This window comes from Anomaloglossus baeobatrachus, chromosome 7, assembly GCF_048569485.1.
Source record: "Anomaloglossus baeobatrachus isolate aAnoBae1 chromosome 7, aAnoBae1.hap1, whole genome shotgun sequence".
NCBI classification, from domain to species: Eukaryota; Metazoa; Chordata; class Amphibia; order Anura; family Aromobatidae; genus Anomaloglossus; species Anomaloglossus baeobatrachus.
Window position 1 is genome coordinate 19480455 of NC_134359.1, and position 26132 is coordinate 19506586.

Consider the following 26132-nt stretch of genomic DNA (forward strand, 5'->3'; position numbering starts at 1 on the left):
AACGCAGGTGGAAACGCAAAGTGCGGTCATACCCTTATATACAGCATGTTAGAATGCTGTATATAGGAGCCCACTGGTGGTGGCGGCAGCTTATAGGGCAAAAAACTGGTGACAGGTTGCCTTTAAGACCGATAGGTCGTAACCAGGGATGATCAAATACTTCGATTATTCGGCTTTGCGAATATTTTCCGAATACCTCGCCGCTATTCGACTATTCGCGAATATTCAATGCGCAATGTACGGTAAGTCTATGGGAAACCCGAACAACAACTATTCGGAACTATTCGGGCTTCCCATAGACTTACATTGCGCATCGAATAGTTGAATAGCGGTGAGGTATTCGGAAAATATTCTCAAAGCCGAATAATCAAAGTATTCGATCATCCCTAGTCGTAACGCGTCAACATGGAAATTCAAATAAATTGAATTTTAAGGAGCACCGGAATATTTTTTTCTTGGATTTGTAGATGTAGGGTGGTGCAGAACTGTGTTGAGCATTTTGGTTGAGAGAGATAAGTTTATATTGGACTCTGTAGCAGATGGGTAACCAGTGCAATGACTGGCACAGAGCAGAGGCATCAGTGAAGCGGCTGGACAGGAATACGACCCTGGCTGCTGCATTCAGGACGGATTGGAGAGGAGAAAGTCTGGAGAGAGCGAGACCGATCAGTAGAGAGTTACAATAGTCCAGATGAGAATGAATAAGAGCGACAGTCAGAGTTTTTGCGGTTTCAAAAGGGAGAAAAGGTCAGATTCTGGAGATGTTATTGAGATGCAGGTGACGTAAGCGAGTGATTGTATATAGGGAATAAAGGAAAGTTCTGTATCAATTATTATAACGCCAAAACATTGGGCATGCTGCTGGGAGTGAAGGTTGAACCATCCAAGGAAATTGCAATATTGGGTAAAGGTAAGTTTCTGGAGGGAAGAAATACGAGAAGTTCAGTGTCAGCCAGTGGAAGGTCATAGTGTTAGAAATGGGGGGATTTTGCATGGCCCTCTTGTAGGTACCAGTGCACTTATGGATGGACCCCATAGAAAATGGGGCTATAGAGGCTGAGATGGGCGCAGCTCTCCAATAGTCCGGATTTGGTGAGGTTACAGACCGGCTGAATGATGGGTCTCACATGTTACAGATGTGATGATGGACACGGCTCATCACACAATTCTTCCAATTAGCGGTACAGGATGAGCCCATTCAGGAGGCTGCTGAGCCAGCGGGGGCGACAGGCGGCTTTAACCTCCCCTATAGGTATTTGCATTGGCTGCTTTCTCTTATACATTAGATTAAAAAGTTTGCCCAGGACTGCTTGCCTCAGCGTGTTCTCATTTGTCACTGGCCGCACCTCACTAATCCTCGCTGGCCCCCCTTTCTCTCCGTGTACAGCCCCCGCCTCTATGTGGAGCACACATTTACACACGCATGCATGCACACACACACTGTAACACGCACACAACCCGGCACACATTCTGCGCAGCCTGCGAGAGGGTGAGCACGGAGCGGAGATGGCAGCTGGTGGCAACCTCAAACTGCATCGCCTGGGCAAGAGAGGATGGGAAGGCAGCTGCTATACGGACATGCAGGTACAGGTACCTCTCCGCTCCTCCTGTCCCCGGTGCCAAAAACTGGGCACTTATCCTCTATAATAGTCTATAATCCTTTTCTGGAGACGGATGACTTCGCTTGGCACCACCCATGGCGAGACCCTAACCCACCGCCACCATAGTCATAAAACGACATAGTCAGCTCTGCTACATCTATACTTCCAAATTGGAAGCTATGCCAAGTTTGACGAGCACAGACCCCGTATTATTTCATGGCCAATGACCCCCCATTTATTTTGGGTCACTTGAGGCATTATGAAGCCCAGCGGTCCCGGCTATCCCAAATTAATTGAAATCATCCAATAATTATCCTTGACTGGAGCCATTTTTATTTTTAGCGAGTGTTGGCAGTTTTTATTTTCCATAGCGGAGGAGATTATTTAGGGAATTTAGGGGTTCGGAGGATGCAAAATGGTTTTTGGGGTGCAGAAGAGATTGGGGCGTTGGCGAGAGTGCAGAATGTGCAATGGGAATGTGGAAGGATTGGGAGCCGGGGGGCAGCATGGTGCCAAGTTAAATCACAAAGATGCCCGTCAGGGAGGCTATTTGTGGCACAGAACAGAGAGGCTTGGGTGGCACCGCAGCCGGCCGGGCTAAGGCTGTGACCGTGCCACACGTCACTCTCAGATATGTAGGTCAGCACTAAGCAGAATAAGAAGTTACTATGGCAGGAGCGAGGCGTTATATAAGTGATGGATGCACATTGAGCTGGAGGATAGGGCATGATAAAATATGTATACGCGCCATCTATTGGCTGGCATAGCGCTGTAGCTTCAAAATGGTGGATGGGCGATGAGGGGAGGGGGAGCGCCACGGAGGGAAGACAGGTCAGCCAAGGTAAGGAGCAAGAGGACTTTTTTCTTGTAGAAGACGGAGTGGAGATAAAAAGGCACAAAATGCATCAAATGTCTTCAACCTCCCATAAGATTTCTTACAGGATGGGTCTATATCATCTTTGCTCATTTTGATATCTATGTATTAATATTGTTGCATTTTGCAATGTATTTTTTCATACACTGGAAATTTTCACAATTTTAAAATCAAATTAAAGAAATTGCCATTCTATACAATTACATCATGGAGTTGTGCCGCAGAGGTCATTGTGATTGACAGCTCGGCTCCTGCGGTAATGGTTATTTAACCCCTTAGATACACAATCAGCATCAACCGTAACATTTAAATGGTTACAGAGGTAGAGGGCTCCCTCTATAACCCAGCTGGTCCCCCATAAATCACAACTAATGGCAATCATAGCAAACTGAGTGCATGGAGGACGATGAGGCCAGAAGACCAGGGCTACATATCACTGGACTATAATATATATATATATATATATATATATATATATATATATATATATATATATATATATATATATATATATATATATATATATACATACACATATACATACACACACACACACACACATATATATATTTCACATTTATAGCCATACATACATTACCATATTGTGTCCGTCTACAGCCACCACTAGGGGGAGCTAACCAAGGACAGGTTAATTATTGCATTCTATGTACACATTCACATGTCCAGTAATCCTCTGTTAGAAAGAATCCTCTGTTGCCAAAAAAAGTTCTGCAAAAACAACTTTCTTGTCGTTTTGAAAAAATTGATTTTTGCAGGATCTGTTTTTTTTTACATTGGTGTCTATGGAGAATGGATCCGTTACCTGATTGCGATTTATCTTCTGTTTGAAACTGATCCAGTAAGAAGAAAAAAGGCTCCTTTACAAATGAAAGAAAAACATTGCTAAATAGCAATCAGAACTGATCCATCTTCTATAGATTCCATGGTTAATAAAACGGATCCTGCAAAAATCTATTAATTCAAAATAGACGAGAGAGTTGTGTTTGCGTTTGTATTGTATCAATTGCTTCTGGTTCCGTTCTAGATGATTACTGGACATAAACTTGGCCTAAATCCTCAAGTAGTGAGCGCCTTCTAGAATTCCATCATTTATGTATATGCATAATTGGTTTCGGGCGTGTGCTCTTAAACCAAGTTACTCTTATATCAAAGCGAATTTTCCCAGAGGAAATAATTGAAACACGGACAATTCATTCCACAACCCAAAAATATTTACTGTATTTATACAAACTTATTACAGAAATACAAAATAATGTCCTGTATTCATATAAAATTATTACAGTACACTAATACAACATACTGTACAGTAAAATCATATAAAACAAATTAAACTGCACTTTAGCTTACAATAGAATTGTTGGTGTGCGGGAGGTACAGTACAAGCAATGTGCTGCACTGGTTATCAGAAAGAAAGTACAATACTGTATCCACAAATGCAAATTGCTAAACATGCTATATAGTATATACTGTACTGTGCAATGGTATACTGTATACAGTACATATGTAGAGAAAGTTACCTCCAGAGCGGGTCAGAGCGCGGTGAAAGGACAGAACCGGAAGGTGCACTGTAAGTATTTGCTCTTCTTGCAAATCATTGCTCTTAAACCAAGTTATAAATGTGTAAAAAGCTTTGCTTGTTTTGCAAAACGCTCTCAAACCAAGTTACTCTTAAACCAAGGTTCCACTGTAACAAAAAAAAAAATTCTGTTATGAAACTCAAAGATTTGTATGATTTTTTTTTTTTAATGGAAATACCTTTTACTCATTGACACCTCTCCTTGTTCTTCTGCCTGGTTTCTCCTAGCATTATTGTATCTGTGCGCAGGTACTTTCAGAACTGACCTTCTCATCAGCTTTTACTATGTGTCCTCCTGCGCTGCAGTGCCGTTACAGTGTAGCTAGTGCAGACATAACTCTTTGCACAGTCTGATGCATTCATTAGTGGAGCTGCAGATGAAGTTTCCCTTTCAGTTTCCAGCATGTACAGTGCAGTGCAGCCTCCCAGCCCCCAGAGGTCCCTCATATTGGGATGTGCGGTCTGCAGCAGCATTTCCAGAGAGTAGAGTTGTAGGAAGTGTAAAGCTTCACCCGGCAGCTCAGGCACAGCACACACCATGCAGGTCAGTGCTGCGGATCCGCACACAGCAGCGGCGGGAGCAGAACTCTGCTGCAGAGCTTTGTTTACAAATAGCAGTGATACATTGTATCCGGGGACAATTCCGCCGGTTACATTCTTCTGCTGTGTTTAATTGTGACTTTACATAGTGATTGTAATCTCTACATCAGAGCACGGAGAGCATGCTGGGAGTTGTAGTTCTGCTGTAGGTTGCATTGGGGGCGCTGTTTCACTTATTTCTATGTTGGCCCTTTTTATACTTTTGCAGCTCATCTGCTTTTTTGCATTAGTTTTTGTGCAGAGAGTGCAGCTGAGGAGCAACTGCAAAGCAGAACTAAAGTAAAGGGGATGATCATTCTACAATCTCTACAGGGAGTTATGATGCAGTGACTTTTGTGAGTTCAGTATCCAGTAATCATCTGATACAATGGATCCTACAGTTGCAAACACAACTTTCTTGTACGTTTTTTTAAAAAAAAAATTTTTTTGCAGGATCCTTAACATTGGAATCTATGGAAAACGGATCTGTTTACCGATTGCTATTTATCTTCCATTTCAAATGGATCCAGTAAGAAAAAAAATGGATCTGTTACAAATGGAAGAATAACGGGTGGATAAATAGCAATCGGGTATTGGATCCATTTTCCATAGACTCCCATGCTAAAAAAAAAAAAAAAATGGATCCTGCAAAAATCTATTGTTCAAAACGGACAAGAAAGTTGTGTTTGCAGAACTTTTTTTTTTACCAACTGATTCGTTCCAATGGATGATTACTGGACATGTGCACTTAGCCTAAGGCCTCCGACACACATCCGTGCCGCCGTTACGTGTTTGGTACGTTTTTGCATGTACCGGCGGCACGGTGACACGTACACCAATATTACCCTATGGTAACAGGCACACACACGTAAAACCATATAGAACGTGTGTCCGTGTCGTTTGTACGTGTGTGCGTTTTTCCACACGCTCGACATGTCCGTTTTTCTCCGACATCACGCAGGGACGGACCCGCTAAATTCAATGGGTTCGTGTCTGAACGTATGTGACACGTAGCATGTCCGTGTTCTACCCTTACCGTCCGTGTGCATTTTTGTTTCATTCTGGATGCAATGTCAGTCTCCCTCTGTCGGGTGGTATCGTTCGCTGTCAGATGGTCGCTCTGTCTGTCTGTCGGTCTCTCCCACTCTCGCATACTCACCGATCCCCGGTCACGGTGCTGCACAGCTTTGAAAAACCTCTGGCGGCTGTTACTTTTTTGAAAATGCCGGCCGCTCATTATTCAATCTCGTATTCACTGCTTCCTCCGCCCACCGGCGCCTATGATTGGTTGCAGTCAGACACGCCCCCACGCTGAGTGACAGCTGTCTCACTGCAACCAATCACAGCCACCGGCGGCCGTGTCTATATCATGCAGTAAAATAAATAAATAAATAAATAATTTAAAAAAAAACAAACGACATGCCGTTCCCCCCAATTTGGATACCAGCCAGGGTAAAGCCACACAGCTGAAGGCTTGTATTCTTCAGGATGGGGATCTCCACGTTATGGGGAGCCCCCCAGCCTAACAATATCAGCCAGCAGCCGCCCCAAATTGCCGCATCCATTAGATGCGACAGTCCCGGGACTCTACCTGACTCTTCCCAAATTGCCCTGGTGCGGTGGCAATCGAGGTAATAAGGAGTTAATGGCAGCCCATAGCTGCCACTTAGTTCTAGGTTAATTATGACAGGCGTCTCCCCGAGATACCTTCCATGATTAACCTGTAAGTTAAATAAAATAAACACACACATCCAAAAAATCCTTTATTTGGAATAATACACAAAACCAAGCACCCTCTTTCACCACTTTTTTAAGCCACAAATACCCATCCAGGTTCGGCGTAATCCACGGAGGTCCCACGACGCTCTCAGCTCTGCTACATGAAGGTGACAGGAGCGGCCACATAACATGACCGCTCTGTGTCAGCTCCACGCAGCAACTGAGGTGAGCCGCGCAATCAGCGATGACGTCACTCAGGTTACTCACGGTCACCGCTGGATCCTCCAACTGTGACAGCGAGTCGCCCGAGTGACTGAAGTGAGCTGATCGATCTGAAAAAAAAATCACAGGTGAGTTGTGGTCTTAGGTGGAGGATCCAGCCGGCCGTGGGTAGCCTGAGTGACGGCAGCGATAATCACGCCGCTAACTTCAGTCACTCAGGGGATTATCTGTCACTGGTGAGTCCTTCACGGGTGTCCGCTAATCAGGACGCCACACACAGACAGAGCCGCGGTATGACAATGAAGTCGGGTGAAATTCATCCGAGTTCATTCTCGTCGCTGTCAGCGGGTATGTAGCAACGACATTTTACATCACACACGGATCATTTCAAACGGACACCACACGGACATTACACGTACGTATCTCACACATACACGGACATTCCACATGCACACACGGCGATCATACACCATCACACGGATGTCACATGTACCGGAGAAAGGCCCAAAAAAAATGGAACACGGACCCGAAAAACGGAACGTGACACACGTACGTTTTTTTTGCGGAAGAGTGGCAGAGGCCTAAGTCAGTTTTGCTTGAAGCTGTGCGGCATAAAGTGATATAACATTTCTATCTACAGATGTTTGTTTTTTCTTCCTTCTGCTAAATTTAGAAATTTTACTTTTAAAAACTTGCTCTTCATATATCTGGCTTGAACCTTGTTTGCATAGAACGTTATGTCTGCTTTCCTCGCACTTTTTTAAAAGTACAGAGAGTGGTGTAAAATAGTAAAAAGTCACAAATATTACTAGCTTAAAGTAAAGCTATTACTTGTGCCAATTTTTACATGTCAAAAAACTCCATAAATCCTAAGTCCACCACCAGCCTTTATACAAGCTTTTTTTTTTCCTTTGCATTCATATTTTTTCTTTGCTATTTTTTTGTAATTGCAAGAAAAAAAATATTTTTTAGAAACAAGGACTCAAAGGCTATGTGTCCACGAGAGAATGTAGCTGCGGATTTTTCTGCATCAAAATCCGCTGCTTTCCCGCAAAATCCGCACCTTTTCAAAGGTGCGGATTTGCCGCGGATTTGATGCGGATTTTTTTTTTTTTCCAATTGTAAAGCCAAAATCCGGATGAAAATCCGCAACAATAATTGACATGTTGCAGATTTTTCCGGATCAAAATCCGCTACGGAAAAATCCGCAGCATGGGCACAGCATTTCCAAAATGCCATAGAAATGGCTGGGAAGTGCCTGAGCTGCAGATTTTCGGGAAATCCGCGGCTTTTCCGCGAGAAATCCGCGGCAAAATCCGCGCATTTTCCGCAGCGTGGACACATAGCCTAAAATGTTCACCAAAATTCTGAAAAAAAGAATGAGAAAAAAAAATCCATTGTGTACAGCATATAACGTCTTATTGTTTAATAGCAAATGTCTGGCCCAGAGCATAAAAAAAAAAAAATATCGACCACAAAAAAATTGCAGCCACGTCCTATTCCAATAAATACTGCCGTAATACATAGGCCATTGTGAAGAACGGCGCTAAAGTAATTAACCCTTATGACTCCTTATCTCATTCAGCCATTTTATATACACAGCAATATGTACTTATTTTATCTTTCTTTTTTCTTTTCTTTCTTTATTTTTTTTTATATAGCGCTAACATATTCCGCAGCGCTTCACATACATCAGGAACGCTGTCCCCATTGGGGCTCACAATCTAAATTCTCTAGTTGTATGTCTGGAGTGTGGGAGGAAACCGGAGAACCCGGAGGAAACCCACGCAAACACGGGGAGAACATACAAACTCCTTGCAGATGTTGTCCTTGGTGGGATTTGAACCCAGGACCCCAGCGCTGCAAGACTGCAGTGCTAACCACTGAGCCACCAATAAGACTGCAGTGCTAACCACTGAGCCACCACAAGACTGCAGTGCTAACCACTGAGCCACCGTGCCGCCCGACCCATATCTACATATTAGCTGAGGGATCCTTGGTGCCGGCGTCCACAAAGCATTTTAGGTGTGGGCCGTACCCCATTGGTTATTTCATTATTACTTTCAGGTCGCGGCCTTGAAGGGAACCCAAGAAGCAGCTCAGGCGGCAGCCAAGGAGTTTCTGAAGTTTCTGAATCGTGGAGTTTCTCCATATCATGGTAAGAGAATCTATGCCATTGTAGTCAATAGTAGCAATGTATGTGAAAACCCCATAGCTGAGCTCTGATGACATAGGGTGTAAGATTTTTGCTAAATACACTACTCCTTTATAAGGGTAATCTCCACCCTCTTATTTTTAGGTGTCATATCATGAAATAGCTGCACAGACCTGAAAAATTAACCAATTCTGTCTCACTGCACCCACCACTAGGGGGAGCTAATTGAATATAATGGGATCTGTATACAGTGAGCTCCCCCAAGTGGTAGCTTCTATTAAAGGGTCATGATATGAGTACAATAGCAGCCACTCATTTGGGTCATTGCGTATTGATTCTGGCCTAAGTTTGCAAATGATACAATCAGACAGTTCCATTTCTGTGGATATCTGTGCATATAAGCGCTTTGCACTGAGCGTTCATACCTCCGTTATCATGTATGGCACCCCATATTATTAGACTAGTAAGGTATTAGGACAGTGTGTCAGCAATGAAGTTTCCCAGATGCACCTAATTTTATTAAAAGGCACAGGTTTCCTAAAAAACACAAGCAAACAATGGTTTTAAGGCAATGTCCAGGACTTATATACTGGTGACCTCTTAGAATTGATTATCAATACCAAATCCGTGGTGGTCCGACACCCAAGACCAGCAATGATAGCTGTTTTCAGCTCACCTTAAAGGGAATCTGTCAGCACAGCAGGTTTGTGCTATGGAATCTGATGTAGGGGCTGAGACCCTGATTCCAGTGATGTGTCACTTACTTGGCTGCTTGATGCAGTTTTCATACAATTCCTGTTTTCTGTAGATGAAGCAGAGCTCAGAATGCGGAGCTGTGCATAACCCCACCCACACCCCTCATTGGCAGCTTCCTGTGTACATTGTTAGCAAGCTGCCAATCAGTGGTAGGGGCGGGGTTACACAGATTAGCTTCACTGCCTGGCACATAACACCTGCTGATAAAATACTGATTGTCTTGAAACTACAGCAAGCTGCTGACTAAGTTACACATCCCTGGAATCAGGCCTTCTGCCCCTACATTATGCTGGTTAAATAGCAAAAATACAGAAAATATGCTGATAAATGTTTCTCCTTAAGAAATGTATCTGTTATTCAGGGGCGTTTATGCTGGTGGTCTCCACCGTGGCCTGTGCACCCCCTCAGGCCCCTTGGATCTGCTTTATAGGCCTGTAGGCGACATAGGATCCACCATGTGGTTTAGAATTGCAGCGCCACTCTGTTCACTGTACTGGAGCGCAGCTGCAACACCACATGCAACCTCCAGACAGGGGTGGCGCTGTTTGTGGAGTATAGCAGTCATGTTTTGTCACCTCTCTCCCCCACGTCACCCCTTTATTTACCAAAGACGTTTTCTTGCGCCCTCTAGTGGTGGAGGAGTGTAAGAGCCGCCTCTTACAAGCCGGATTCCAGGAGCTGAAGGAGGCCGATCACTGGGATGTCAAACCCAACCACAAGGTAACAGCCCCCCTCCTGATTCTTACTACACGCGCAGTATCTGGGAGGGACTTATTTACCAATTTTTCTCTCTTTTTAGTACTTTGTGACCCGCAACTACTCGACCTTGGTGGCGTTTGCGGTGGGCGGCCATTACCAGCATGGCAATGGATTTACCATTGTTGGAGCCCATACAGACAGCCCGTGCCTCAGGGTAAAGCGCGGACCCTAAATTATAGCAGAAGTAACACACGTTCCCTTTATTTTCCTCTGACCTCCGTTTCTTGTGTCCGCAGGTGAAGCGCCGGTCTTGCCGCGGTCAGGCCGGTTACCTGCAGGTCGGGGTGGAGTGCTACGGTGGAGGGATCTGGAGCACCTGGTTCGACCGGGATCTGACTGTTGCCGGACGAGTGATCGTTAAGGTGATGAAACCTTAGATACATGGCATTAATCAGTTACTCATTAAGGATTGATATCTTTCTTGGAAAACTCTCTGATCAGCGTCTTATAACTAGAGGCTTCCCCTTGCACAATATCAATAAATTAATTTCATTTTTTTGTTTACACTTTGAAAAAAAAAAAGTGCAACTGGAAACTGTCAGCAAGTTGCAGTTGATGGAGCCGATATTTCCCTGTATCTATGGTTAGTGCCATTGTGAGATTGAGGGTTTCTTCTGATATCCGCAATGTGGCCGCATGTAAAAGCTCGTGCTATGATAAAATGTAGCAATAACAAGGCTATGAGTCCGCTGCGCTGCAAGCACTAAATCTAACCACATGGGAATAATGGATCCATCAACAGCAGCTCGCTGATTGTATTTAGAAAAGCACGTCTTGTTTATTTGTTTTTTTTTAAATTGTATAAAATTAAAATAAACAATCCGGGTATTTAAAGGAGCCATTAACCTTTAGTTTCCACATAGTGATAGTGTTCAAACCACACACATCTTAACGTGCCGCATCTTTGCAATGTGCATTTTTTACGAGTAAGATGTGTCGAAAAATATTTCACCTACATAACACATACCGCAATGAACGCGGGCACCCAACACAATGCCAGGTTAGGTATTTTTTTTTTCTGCATAAGGCTATGTGCGCACTTTGCTTTTTTGCTGCTTTTTCAACTGCAGCGTTTTAATGCCAAAATGCATGCGTTCTGCTTTTCAAGCATAGTCTATGGGAATTTGGGTTTCGTGTGCACATTATGCAGTTCAAAACGCTGCCTTTTTGTTGCAGAAATTTGGGCAAAAACTCTGCTTTTTAAAGAAGCAACATGTCAATTGTTTTTGCCGTTTGCATTTAGAACTGCAAGTACCTCGACGCAAAGTGCGGACATAGCCTAAAAGCAGTGTCCGCACTTTGCGTCGAGGTACTTGCAGTTCTAAACGCAAATGGCAAAAACAATTGACATGCTGCTTCTTTAAAAAGCAGAGTTTTTGCCCAAATTTCTGCAACAAAAAGGCAGCATTTTAAACCGCATAGTGTGGACAAGAAATCCAAATTCCCATAGACTATGCTTGAAAAGCAGAACACATGCATTTTGGCATTAAACGCTGCAGTTGAAAAAGCAGCAAAAAAGCAAAGTGCAGACACAGCCTTAGGCTAGGGCCCCACTTTGCGTTTCAGGTGCTTTTTAGGTCCGTTTTGGGAAGCACCTTTTTCTAGCCAAAAGGCATGCGTTTTGATTTACCAGCAAAGTCTATGGAAAAAGTGGATTTTCCGACTCCACTTTTCGTTTCTAAACGCTGCGTTTAATTTGCATATTTTGTGGCAAAAACCATGCGTTCAAAGAAGCAGCATGTCAGTTGTTTTTGCCATTTTGGGTGCGTTTTGCTAACATTGAAGTCAATGAGAAATGGCAAAAACCAAGAATCCTTCAAATGTCTGCGTTTTACCTGCTTTTCCAGTGCAGAAAACATGCGTTTTGGACTTCCAAAACGCATGTTTTTTGGACATCAAAATAATGAATTCATATGTCCCTTTACACACACACATACTCCGACAATTTAAATTAAGGAAATTAATACTTTTTTGCTATTTTTACATAAAATATCATATTACCGCAATCATTTAATTTAATGATTTATTCTATGAATATAGATTTGATTCTTTTCTCCCCATTTTTTCAAAGAATTTGACTATTTAAACTTTATTAAGCTGTGTCTTTATGTTCAAAATGCAACTATCAGAACGCAGGTGAAAACGCAGGTAAAAAGCGCTGAAAACGCATCAAATACGCAGTAAATACGCATGCGTTTTCAGGGCTAAATTTCAGAAAAAGGCAACTTTGGTCAAATCAATTAAGCCCAAAACGTGCGTTCTGAACTGCAAGTAGGGGCCCTAGCCAGCTGGAGATCCTAAAGTTCCATACTAGAGATCCTTAGGCAATCCGTGTACCCCCACATACGGAGCCTTTGTGTATTCACCGACCTAATTATAGTAAAAATAAAGGGAGATAAGATCCATCAATAGCAGCCTGACTGCTGATGGTTTCCATTTACCAGTGGAATAAGATAGGGCGCTGACGAGGTGAATGTAATGCAGAGTAGCACTGATTGTTCTATTGTCACGCTCTCCACCCTCAGAACGGGCACCACCTGCAGCATCGCCTGGTCTACGTGGAGCGCCCGATCCTTCGCATCCCGCATCTGGCCATCCACCTGCAGAGGAACATCAACGAGAGTTTTGGACCCAACACGGAGCAGCATCTGTGAGTGTGCGGCGGGCGACGTGATTCGCCGGCATCCTGCCTGGTGCGTTGTGATCCGCCGGCGTCCTGCCCTGAGCGTGCTGCTCACAATCTCTTTTCTCCTTCCAGCCTTCCCATTCTCGCTTCTTCTATACAAGAAGGTTTGGAGAAGGAGCCGATGGATACGGGGTCGTCCTGTCATTCCTCTGCTGGAGGCCAGAACCAGGTGAGGGTTTGGCCGTTGTGGCCGCCATCCCGGACGTCTGCTCATATTACACAGGTGTAATGTCCGGAGGGAACGGCTGCAGCGGTGGCTTCTCCAGAAGTCCTGTCGTGGTGCCCATTCATTTTAGGGTCTGATCTGATGTTTACCTTTCTGTCTCTTTAAATCTCCCTCTAGACTGAGCGGCATCACCCTCTTCTGCTCAACTTGCTCTGCGACCGGCTGGGAGTGAAACCAGAGCAGATTTTGGAACTGGAGCTTTGCCTGACGGACACACAACCTGCGGTATGTCCTCTCATTGTGCAACATTGTCCTTGTGGTGCAGGAGGATGGTTCATTTCCAGGAAGTGTAAAGGAGGGTGGACAAGGATGGTACATTTACAGGAAGTGTAAAGGAGGGTGGACAAGGATGGTTCATTTCCAGGAAGTGTAAAGGAGGGTGGACAAGGATGGTTCATTTCCAGGAAGTGTAAAGGAGGGTGGACAAGGATGGTTCATTTCCAGGAAGGGTAAAGGAGAGTGGACAAGGATGGATCATTTCCAGGAAGTGTACAGGAGGGTGGACAAGGATGGATCATTTCCAGGAAGTGTAAAGGAGGGTGGACAAGGATGGTTCATTTCCAGGAAGTGTAAAGCAGGGTGGACAATCTTGTCTAGGTGCCTTTGCATGATTTGCAATGGAAAGCCATAGCCTTTTTTGCATCCAGCCATAATTCGGTGTCTAAACAAAACCCATTTTAATGCACCCATTGGAATTCTGAATTAATTTCGGGCGTCTTCATCTCTTGACCAAAGAATAAATCACTTATAAAGAGCAGCTTTTGTTTGGGCGAATCAGTACTTTTTTGCTTTGCACACACAGTCCATTGATAAGAATAGTCAGTGTGTAATACTCCATCTCCCCAGTGGTGGCGCTGAAGAGACACTGAGCACTTTGCGAGTTTTCCAAACAGCTGATCAGGAAGGAAACTTCTTCTCAAGGGACGATTCTAACAATGAGAGATTATCCGAAGCGGAGAATTCCTTTAACCCCTTCTTGACGTGGGACATACTTTCTGTAATAAATGCTGACGTATGGAGAGGGCTCAGGAATATAATATCCCGGGAAGATGATGGGTTATTACAGCAGTCATGAGCCCTTGTCGCTGCCATCTTTCCATGAACCCCAGCTATTGACCGGGTTTTATCCACATTCTAGTATATACGGCAAAAGTAAAGTATTGTAGTATATAGCACAAGTGAACAAATGGTCGCCAGTCCAGGTCCATAAATAAAAAAAATGGGGAAAGTAAAAAAAATGAATGTAAAAATAAAAAAAAGTGCCTATTTATAAAAAAAAATAATAATAAAAATATATATATAATATTCTCCCCGTTTCACAATTTAAAAATCATATACCATAATAATAATTATTAATAATTAACCATATTTGATTTCGGAAAGTCTTATTTATGAAGGCAAAAAATTAATAAACCTATATGATAAGTGATGGGGAAAAATTATGAAATTCATAAATTGGTGAGTTTTGGTCATGGCACACAGCCCCCCCCCCCAAAAAAAAAAATAATATAAAAAGCGACTAAAACCGTCTATGTGCCCTAAAAATGGCAACAATGAAAACTGAAGCACAAAACAAAAAATAAACACAGCTACATAAATGTGAAAAATAAAAAAAGTCACGGGTCTCAGAAAATGACATCTCAAGCTAAACTTCTTTATTGTTTGGGGGTTTTTTTGTCTTTTTTTTTTTTTTTTTACCACCAAAATATATAAACAAACCCTATAAATGTGATATTGCCATCATTGTGCTGACCTGGAGAATGGAGAATCATGATTTCTGAATGTTGTCAACATTAAACTCAAACAATGGTGGAATTGTTTTTTTGTTTTTTTTTTTTTACTTAATTTTTTTTCCAATTTTTTTTTAGTACAATATATAATAAAATAAATCCTGCCAATTAATTTAAATTATAACTCCTCCCAAAAATAAGTCATTTTGTGACTGTGTTGACCCAAAAAAAAAAGATCAGGCTGTTGGAAGAAGGGAGAGGGGGGAAAAAAAACAAAGATAAAGGCAAAGAATGACCTGGTTGGGAAGGGGTTAATGTATGGTGCTCAGTTGGAGCTGATTTGGCTTGTAGATGTATCAGAAGATTTTTGTTTGTTTTTACATAAAGGGAAGTTCCGTGCACAGGCCGGAGACTTTGTCACATTGTGTCCTGCAGATGGTGCGTCCGTCACTTGCACTGATCGCCTTCTCTCTTTCAGACTCTAGGGGGCGCCTATGAGGAGTTTATCTTCGGCCCCCGCCTGGATAATCTGCACAGCTGCTATTGTGCCCTTCAGGTGGGTATCGCTCATTGCACACACCGCGGGGCAGAGATGAAGACTAATCAGATTACATGGGTGAAAGGCGATCCTGGGGATCAGGGGGGATCTTTTAATTTTAATCTCTGTAGGTTATTCCTGGAGATCATTTTTAAATTGATATTCAGTGACATTGATAGCATATTTATACTATAAATCCTAAAATCTTTAAAAATAAACAAACAAGGATATTTAAAGGCGCAGTGCTCCTTTATTTGTTAGCCAAGCCTCGGGGGTAATGATGGATCAGCCGGTTTGTGGGGTCGGTGCGGAGATGAGCTGGAGCGGACGTTGGTGTCATCCATCTCCGCTGCCTTCATCAATATCCCCGAGCGATGAAGTAAAGTTCAGCTCCGTCCAGATATCCAGCACATGACGACCGCGGCCTCCTCCTTCTAAGAATGGCACCGTCCGCTCCGCTGCTTAATTGAGACCGATGGGATTCACGTGACTCAGAATAAAAGGGACATTAATTTAATATCCACCCACGAGCTATTGTCCTCTGTTATCAGCCACTTCAGGCAGGGCTGAGGCTGGCTGGAGTGTTTTTTCAATGTCCAGTGAATGGCTGGGCCGGGTCCTTCAATCTTTGCTGCCACTTTTTCATCTGTGGCCGATGGATGACGCGTCCACATCATGCATATATATATATTTTTGTGTTTTCCAAAATTGTGGCAATCTTTTTGGAAACTCGTATATCCATTTTTACATTTTTCCTGTTTGGCCAAGGTATTAAATTATATTTTCACGTTTTTTTTTCCCATATTCATTAATGGAAAAGCGTAATGACAACCAATCAGGCCCTTATTAATGAGCCACCCAGCTTTCCAAGACTCCTGTCTGGTTACACTGTAACACGGGGGATGTGCAGTAGGGTTGGCAGTGCCCATGAAAATCGAACGTCCATATTGACGATCACCCAGCTTTCCCAGGATTGGATATCCGCATAATCTGTCCTCCTTTGCTTTCTTGTCCTCCGCAGGCTCTTCTTGGCTCCTGTGATTCTCCAAACTCTCTCGCCAATGACACCAACGTGAGGATGATCACCCTGTATGACAATGAGGAGGTGAGGGGCTGCGAGCTCGTGGGGATGGGGGATGGGGGGGGTGGAGGTGAGGGGCTGCGATCTCGTGGGGATGGGGGATGGGGGGGTGGACGTGAGGGGCTGCGATCTCGTGGGGATGGGGGATGGGGGGGTGGAGGTGAGGGGCTGCGAGCTCGTGGGGATGGGGGATGGGGGGGGGTGAACAGCAACCAGACATCCACTGTGACACCAGGAGCTCAGATCTGCTGCCGATCTTGGATCTGGTTGTGGGAAAGCTGGGTGACAACCAGGATGGTTGAGTTACCGTTCTCACTGGGGTTGTTGAGCAACTTAATTTCTACTCCCGAGATATCAGGGAGATGTTTCATAGCGAAATGAGCCATTCAGGGGCCAGAAAAGCTGGATGAGTGCTTTCCCAGACCCTCTGAGACCATATCCATCTTTTCCCTTCCATATCTCGGCAGGTCGGGTCGGAGAGCGCCCATGGTGCCGAGTCTCTTCTGACGGAGCTGATCCTGCGCCGTATCTCCTGCACTCCGCAGAATCTCACCGCCTTTGAGGAGTCTGTGCCCAAATCGTTCATGATCAGCGCTGACATGGCCCACGCCGTGCACCCGAACTACATGTAAGAGGCGCCGCTCATCTGGGAAGCATGCTTGTTCTTGTAGTTCACCTCCGAAATGAGAGATTCTAGAGATCACATAGAACAAAACAAGGTGCAACATGACAATTCCAGGGGCGTATATTCTATAGAGGCAGCTGCTAAGGGGCCCCTGGAGAGAGCGGGGCCCACCCTGCACTGGTAAAGACCCCCACTGGGGAGAGCCTGCAGAATGTTCTACGTGTGTTTGTGTGTGTGTATGTCCGCTAAAGGAATCTGCACCGTCGTATGTAGAATCACAAAATTTTGCACAGACACTTCATGTGACCCAGGGAACATCGTAGACTATGTTTTGACAGGAAAATTTAACCTTGCGCTTTACAGTTACTCTCCAAAAAACATGCCTTCATTAAAGTAAATGGAGCCTGGAACTACTGGTTTTAATAGCAGCTGTGATTGGTTGCTATAGGAACATAAGACATTGTTAGTATAAGAAGCTTATGTGTGAGGTAATAAGATGTCGGTGGGGAGACAGAGAGAGAGAGAGACAGACAGACATACATAGACACAGACATAGTAAGAGGCAGACAAGGAAAGAAACAGACAGAGACAGACAGAGAAAGACAGACAGAGACAGACATGGAAAGAGACAGACCTGGAAAGAGACAGAGACAGGCAGACAGGGAAAGAGGAGATAGATAAAGATAGATGGGGAAAGAGACAAACCTTGATAGAGACAGACTGGGAAACAGACAGAGAAATAGAGACAGACAGGAAAAGACATGGACAAAGACAGACAGGGAAAGAGACTGGGACAGAGAGAGACAAAAACAGACGGGGAAAGAGACAGACAGGGAAAGAGGCATAGAGATAGAGACAGACAGAGAGACAGACAAAGACAGGCCTGGGAAAGAGACAGGCACAGACAGACAGGGAAAGAGGCATAGAGATAGAGACAGACAGAGAGACAGACAAAGACAGGCCTGGGAAAGAGACAGGCACAGACAGACAGGGAAAGAGGCATAGAGATAGAGACAGACAGAGAGACAGACAAAGACAGGCCTGGGAAAGAGACAGGCACAGACAGACAGGGAAAGAGACAGCGAGACAGACATAGACTGGGAAAGAGCGAGACGGGGAAAGAGACAGAGAGAGGCTGGAATCACACTTGTGAGAGACTTGCGAGAGTCTCGCATTGCATCACCCTTCACGTCCACACACTCTCCTGACAGGAGCAGGCCGACTGCATGTATTTCTATGCAGCTGAGATGCTCCAGTCCTGAAAGCTGCAGGCCATGCCAGGTGATGCAATGCAAGACTCACATGGATCACTCACAAGTGTGACTCCGGCCATAGAGAGACAAACATACACAGACAGACACAGAGATAGAGAGAGACAGAGACTGGTACAGAGACAGACAGGGAATGAGTGAGAGAGTCAGACAGAGACTGGGAAAGAGACAGAGACAGTTACTATCCTGGGCAATGCCCGAGTACTACAGCTAGTGTGTATGTATATATATATATATATATATATATATATATATATATATATATATATATATATTATATGAATGAAATCTATATATATAATAATCTATCCTCAATCACTCATGGTTCTGTTTCTGCCACAGGGACAAACATGAAGAGAATCACCGGCCCCTGTTCCACAAGGTTGGTCCACGCTGTTCCCCTATTCTGGATACATTGTATCTTGCCTCCTCTTAGTCGTGTCTTTAGTTTTTTCGGTGGGGTGTGCACTTGCATCACAACTTCCTAAATATTGATCATTTTTAATCAGGGACCAGTTATCAAAGTGAACAGCAACCAGCGCTATGCCTCCACCGCCGTGACCGAGGCCGTCCTGCGGGAGATTGCAGGACGTGTTGGGGTCCCGCTGCAGGTGATCATCTCCATGAAACGTCCTCCATTATCCATTATCATCCCTTGTATGTTGTAATAACTGGGATTTGTATCTTTAGGAATTCATGGTGCGGAATGACGTGCCATGCGGCACCACTATTGGCCCGATCCTGGCCAGTAAGTTGGGTCTGAGGGTTCTGGATTTGGGATCCCCGCAGCTGGCCATGCACTCGGTGAGGGAGATGTGCTGCACGTCTGGTGTCCTGCAGACCTGCACTCTCTTCCAGGTAATTATTGTGTGTGATTTCTATGAGTGGCCACTAGAGGGCGCACAAGACAGCGTTAATAAGCGGCAGATGATGTGTAATAGCGAGAAGGTAATACAGTTCTGATGGGACAGTGGGGAAATAAAGAATAACTGCGCGCAGCAGAGAATGCTGAGCAGAGAGCACCGGTATATACAGCGGAACATAGCACCATAAATACTGAGATGTAGCAGAGCTGAACCCACACTGACACATAAAGCTGAGAAGATCTTCACCTCTTTATGTAAATCCGCATTAATTGAAAACTTCCAGTATACATTGTGTTTCCATTCATTTTCATACTCCCTTCTGGTGAGTAATAAAGAGCGTGCACAGCGCGGCCCAATACTGCCCACAGCTGAGGCTTTGCTGCAGTTGTATCATGGAGTGTTCTGCGTATATAATGAATCTTGCTGGGGGTTGTAGTGCTCCTATATATGAGTGTAAGGGTTGTGTATGTTGGGCGTAGTAATGCTCTATATACTAGCAGAAAACTGATAAGTTGGGGGTTGTAATTCTCTATAATATGAGTGTAATTGTCGGGTATGTTAAGGGTAGTAGTGGTCTATATAGTAGTGTAATTGTCGGGTATGTTAGGGGTAGTAGTGGTCTATATAGTAGTATAATGGTCGCGTTGGTCGGGTATATTGGGATCTCGGATATGTTGGGGGTTGTAGTCCTGTATATATGAGTGTAATGCTTCGATATTTTGGGGGTTGTAGTCCTCTATATAGTAGTGTAATGGTTGGATATGTTGGGCGTTGTAGTGCTGTATATAGTAGTATAATGGTCGGATATGTTGGGGGTTGTAGTCCTGTATATAGTAGTATAATGGTCGGATATGTTGGGGGTTGTAGTCCTGTATATAGGAGTGTAATGCTCGGATATATTGGGGGTTGTAGTCCTGTATATAGTAGTATAATGCTCGGATATGTTGGGGGTTGTAGTCCTGTATATATGAGTGTAATTCTCGGATATATTGGGGGTTGTAGTCCTCTATATAGTAGTGTAATGGTCGGATATGTTGGGGGTTGTAGTCCTCTATATAGCAGTATAATGCTCGGATATGTTGGGGGCTGCAGTCCTGTATATAGTAGTGTAATGGTCGGATATGTTGGGGGTTGTAGTCCTGTATATAGGAGTGTAATGCTCGGATATGTTGGGGGTTGTAGTCCTGTATATAGTAGTATAATGCTCGGATATGTTGGGGGTTGTAGTCCTCTATAGTAGTATAATGGTCGGATATGTTGGGGGTTGTAGTCCTCTATATAGCAGTATAATGCTCGGATATGTTGGGGGTTGTAGTCCTCTATAGTAGTATAATGCTCGGATATGTTGGGGGTTGTAGTCCTGTATATATGAGTGTAATTCTCGGATATATTGGGGGTTGTAGTCCTCTATATAGTAGTGTAATGGTCGGATATATTGGGGGTTGTAGTCCTCTATATAGTAGTGTAATGGTCGGATATATTGGGGGTTGTAGTCCTGTATATAGGAGTGTAATGCTCAGATATGTTGGGGGTTGTAGTCCTGTATATAGGAGTGTAATGCTCGGATATGTTGGGGGGTTGTAGTCCTGTATATAGGAGTGTAATGCTTGGATATGTTGGGGGGTTGTAGTCCTGTATATAGGAGTGTAATGCTCGGATATGTTGGGGGTTGTAGTCCTGTATATAGTAGTATAATGGTCGGATATGTTGGGGGTTGTAGTCCTGTATATAGTAGTATAATGCTCGGATATGTTGGGGGTTGTAGTCCTGTATATATGAGTGTAATGCTTGGATATGTTGGGGGGTTGTAGTCCTGTATATAGGAGTGTAATGCTTGGATATGTTGGGGGGTTGTAGTCCTGTATATAGGAGTGTAATGCTTGGATATGTTGGGGGGTTGTAGTCCTGTATATAGGAGTGTAATGCTTGGATATGTTGGGGGGTTGTAGTCCTGTATATAGGAGTATAATGCTCGGATATGTTGGGGGGTTGTAGTCCTGTATATAGGAGTGTAATGCTTGGATATGTTGGGGGGTTGTAGTCCTGTATATAGGAGTATAATGCTCGGATATGTTGGGGGTTGTAGTCCTCTATATAGCAGTATAATGCTCGGATATGTTGGGGGTTGTAGTCCTCTATAGTAGTATAATGCTCGGATATGTTGGGGGTTGTAGTCCTGTATATATGAGTGTAATTCTCGGATATATTGGGGGTTGTAGTCCTCTATATAGTAGTGTAATGGTCGGATATATTGGTGGTTGTAGTCCTGTATATAGGAGTGTAATGCTCGGATATGTTGGGGGTTGTAGTCCTCTATAGTAGTATAATGCTCGGATATGTTGGGGGTTGTAGTCCTGTATATATGAGTGTAATGGTCGGATATGTTGGGGGTTGTAGTCCTGTATATAGGAGTGTAATGGTCGGATATGTTGGGGGTTGTAGTCCTCTATATAGTAGTATAATGGTCGGATATGTTGGGGGTTGTAGTCCTGTATATATGAGTGTAATTCTCGGATATATTGGGGGTTGTAGTCCTCTATATAGTAGTGTAACGGTTGGATATGTTGGGGGTTGTAGTCCTCTAAATAGCAGTATAATGCTCGGATATGTTGGGGGTTGTAGTCCTGTATATAGGAGTGTAATGCTCGGATATGTTGGGGGTTGTAGTCCTGTATATAGGAGTGTAATGCTCGGATATGTTGGGGGTTGTAGTCCTGTATATAGTAGTGTAATGGTCGGATATATTGGGGGTTGTAGTCCTGTATATAGGAGTGTAATGCTTGGATATGTTGGGGGGTTGTAGTCCTGTATATAGGAATGTAATGCTCGGATATGTTGGGGGTTGTAGTCCTGTATATAGGAGTGTAATGCTTGGATATGTTGGGGGGTTGTAGTCCTGTATATAGGAGTATAATGCTCGGATATGTTGGGGGGTTGTAGTCCTGTATATAGTAGTATAATGCTCGGATATGTTGGGGGTTGTAGTCCTGTATATAGTAGTATAATGCTCGGATATGTTGGGGGTTGTAGTCCTGTATATAGTAGTATAATGCTCGGATATGTTGGGGGTTGTAGTCCTGTATATAGTAGTATAATGCTCGGATATGTTGGGGGTTGTAGTGTATGACAGGATCGTGCTATGGTTCCCGTTCTGTTTGTCGCGGTCCTGTGTGCTCTTTATTTCGGGGTGCGGATGTAGCAGAACTGAGTTGTAGCAGTAGTAGGCTTCCGTGCAGTCCTATGTAAGGCTCGCACTGTGTTGTCAGACTCCCTCCCACAGCCGCTGATGTGGATTATCTCTCGCTGTGTCCTGGCGGCGGGCGCGGTGACACTTCAGATCGGAGACGTCAGCGTGTTTGTGTACATTCGCATCGCCGCGTTTCCCAGCAAATTGTAATTCTAATTGTGTGTGCGCTTCTCTCCCATTGGCTGCTGCCGTGGCAACCTACACTGGCCTTGAAGTCAATGGGCGGTTGCCATGGCAACTGCCGACATCAGTGGGTTAGTCAAGTGGTTGCTACGGCAACACCAGGACATCACTAATGAGCAATAGCGTGTATTAGCCTATGAGATGATATAATGGAAACCATGGCAACCGGAGCCCACCCTGCTCCGTCTCGTGGGCATTCGGTTCTCTGGTCCTCGAGCTCCGTCTCATGTATAAGCGGCGATGGCGGCTTCTAATGTTACTGATCTGACTGCGGCCTGTGCTGGGCCCTGTAGTGCTACAGTCTGTAACGACCCCCGACTACTGAAAGCCATTTATTAGTCACAAGATGGTGCCACTGACTGGTGAGTCCGAGCAGGTGCCGCGGTCCCCTCTGCCCAGGTCCATACATGTGCACATTACAGCCCCAGGAGCAGCGTGATACCACCAGCACTGGGAGTACCGCCTGTGACGGGAGCTGGAGTGAACTCGTTTAGATGCCTCTGTTCATGGCTGTGGCATTTAGGCGGTTAGAAATGGGGGAAAGTGTCCCTTCTGGTAGCCGTTAGCCGAGGCCCCACATGATCATGGGGTGCCGAATGCATTGTCATGGCAACCAGGGGTAAACCAAAGGCCCCATTATAGAAAATTGATAATTTAACTGTGTACTTGTTATCGCCGCATCCATAGCTGTCCGATCTAATAGAATATCAGAATATATATCCTGTATGGTCAACGCCGAAAAACAAAAAATGGGATAAAAAGATGAATGAACCCCAAAATTATAAAAAAGAGACAGTTCAAAGTATAAAAAACAAGGGCGAATATAACTATATTGCATCGGTGACGCCATCGCGCCTGTGACACCATCGTACCCATGTCATTGCGACAGTGACATTGCATCAGTGTCGTCATCGCACCTGTGATGTCATTGCGCCAATGACATTGCATCGGTGATATCACGCCTGTGACACCATCGCACCTGTGACATCATCACACCTGTGACACCATCGCACCCATGTCATTGTGCCAGTGACATTGCATCAGTGATGTCATCGCACCTGTGACACCATCACACTTGTGACACCATCGCACCTGTGATGTCATTGCTCCAGGGACAGCATTGCACCAGAGATGTTGCATCGGTGACGTCACCATGTCTGTGACACCGTCGCACTCGTGATGTCATCGCACCAGTGACTTTATCACACCCATGACGCCGTTGCGCCTGTGATGTTGTCGCCCCCGTGACTCCGTCGCTTCAGTGACATCATCGCACCGGGGACATCATCCTGTATGCCTGTGCGTCCCGTGCACTGATGTCACCTGCCCATCCTCCTCTTTCTTCGCAGGGCTTCTTCGAGCAGTATCCGGCTGTGAACAATAGTCTTCAGGTGGATTGAAGCGTCATCCATCCTGCGGACAGAGCACATGTTCCCCACCTGCCCGGACCCCCGTAACACATGTGATGGATGTGGTGTTTGTGCAAGAATAATGAAGAACTGCCCCGTACCTGTGGAAATAAACACATTTTCTGTACATTCAGGCACCGTGTGGACACTTTGTGTATCTGATCACTGTTATGATACGTAATACAATTATATTCTTCCACCAAATCTCATTTACAGCCGCCAAGAGTGAGAATCCCCAGATTTACCGACATTCCAATAGGCCGAATTGCTACATTTATGCCCCGCCCCCAGAACGAATGATTCTAAACCAGCAACCCCCAGTTTTGGCTTTAATAATCCCACCTCTTCTGCGCTCCTGTTCCTTATCGGGGCTGCTCTCTTCCCTGGCGATTTTGCGAGTCCTTTTCTATGAAGTTTGCAAAGCTTCTATTTCAGTTCTATCTATTCCTGGGAAAGCTGGGTAATAATCATTATGGCTGCCACGTGTTTCCCTGAGTTATCAATGCCGAATCTTCAGAGATGTGGATGTATCAGATCCTAACTAAGCAGATTTCTCAGTTGAACGATGAATGACAATCTGACACACTGCTCCAAATCCTCTACACCGGCAAAAATGGTCTCTGTACTTTCAATAAACTTTCCATAAATCAATAGTAAACAGAATATATCTCCACTTATGAGCCACTTCTCCTCCCTGCCTCCGGAGCTCTTTCTTCCTTTTGAAAAAGAGCTTGAATCCAGAGGAGAAGGATATACAGCTTGTTCAGGGATCAGAATACAGCTGCCTATTGAAGTCTATGGAGGAAGGAGCAGCACAGTAAGAGAGGTAGAGAGATAGAGATGCCACTTTCTAGTAAGTGTTTATCTCCCTCTGAGAACTAGATTATCAGCTGCACTGCTCAGTACTGCTGTATATTGTCCACCATGCTGCTGCTATCTAGTAAGTGTCTATTCACCCCTAGAGCTGGATTCACAGCTGCACTGCTCAGTACTGCTGTATATTGTCCACCATGCTGCTGCTATCTAGTAAGTGTCTATTCACCCCTAGAGCTGGATTCACAGCTGCACTGCTCAGTACTGCTGTATATTGTCCTCCATGCTGCTGCTATCTAGTATGTGTCTATTTCACCCCTAGAGCTGGATTCACAGCTACACTGCTCAGTACTGCTGTATATTGTCCTCCATGATGCTGCTTTCTAGTATGTGTCTATTTCACCCCTAGAGCTGGATTCACAGCTACACTGCTGAGTACTGCTGTATATTGTCCTCCATGATGCTGCTTTCTAGTATGTGTCTATTTCACCCCTAGAGCTGGATTATCAGCTACATTGCTCAGTACTGCTGTATATTGTCCTCCATGATGCTGCTTTCTAGTATGTGTCTATTTCACCCCTAGAGCTGGATTCACAGCTACACTGCTGAGTACTGCTGTATATTGTCCTCCATGATGCTGCTTTCTAGTATGTGTCTATTTCACCCCTAGAGCTGGATTATCAGCTACATTGCTCAGTACTGCTGTATATTGTCCTCCATGATGCTGCTATCTAGTAAGTGTCTATTTCACCCTCAGAGCTGGATTCACAGCTACATTGCTCAGTACTGCTGTATATTGTCCTCCATGCTGCTGCTATCTAGTATGTGTCTATTTCACCCCTAGAGCTGGATTCACAGCTACACTGCTCAGTACTGCTGTATATTGTCCACCATGCTGCTACTTTCTAGTAAGTGTCTATTTCACCCTCAGAGCTAAATTATCAGCTACATTGCTCAGTACTGTTGTATATTGTCCACCATGCTGCTACTTTCTAGTGTTTATCTAACCTCCAAAGTTGGATTCAGCTACACTGCTCAGTACTGCTGTATGATGTCCTCTATGCTGCTACTTTATGGTAAGTGTTTCTCTCACCCCCCAGAGCTGGATTATCAGATACACTGCTCAGTACTGCTGCATAATGTCCTCCATGCTGCTGCTTTCTAGTAGATATGCATCTCACCCCCTAGAGCTGGA

The 26132-nt window shown here is 44.5% G+C and overlaps 1 protein-coding gene across 2 annotated transcripts; it reads left to right on the top strand.

Annotated features, from left to right (window-relative positions):
* Positions 1-1463: 1463 nt before the first annotated feature.
* On the top strand, positions 1464-24257 carry DNPEP (aspartyl aminopeptidase). Of its 2 annotated transcripts, none has more exons than XM_075318793.1 (15): positions 1464-1584; positions 8660-8750; positions 10135-10223; positions 10303-10416; positions 10499-10624; positions 12788-12912; positions 13021-13117; positions 13292-13399; positions 15383-15460; positions 16464-16547; positions 16991-17151; positions 18762-18801; positions 18929-19030; positions 19110-19277; positions 24065-24257. In XM_075318793.1, the coding sequence occupies exons 1-15, from the start codon at positions 1507-1509 to the stop codon at positions 24113-24115; spliced, it is 1512 nt and encodes a 503-aa protein (XP_075174908.1). In that variant the 5' UTR covers positions 1464-1506; the 3' UTR covers positions 24116-24257. The 2 variants fall into 2 exon arrangements, with proteins under 2 accessions (XP_075174908.1, XP_075174909.1); XM_075318794.1 differs by lacking the exon at positions 1464-1584 and adding an exon at positions 4536-4616.
* The last annotated feature ends 1875 nt before the right edge of the window (positions 24258-26132 follow it).

Excerpts from the sequence above, each read along its gene's own strand:
- DNPEP (XM_075318793.1), top strand. The coding sequence starts at position 1,507 with ATGGCAGCTGGTGGCAACCTCAAACTGCATCGCCTGGGCAAGAGAGGA. Across the intron at positions 8,751-10,134 it reads TGGAGTTTCTCCATATCATG|TGGTGGAGGAGTGTAAGAGC; the intron begins GTAAGAGAATCT and ends TGCGCCCTCTAG. Across the intron at positions 12,913-13,020 it reads CCCAACACGGAGCAGCATCT|CCTTCCCATTCTCGCTTCTT; the intron begins GTGAGTGTGCGG and ends TTCTCCTTCCAG.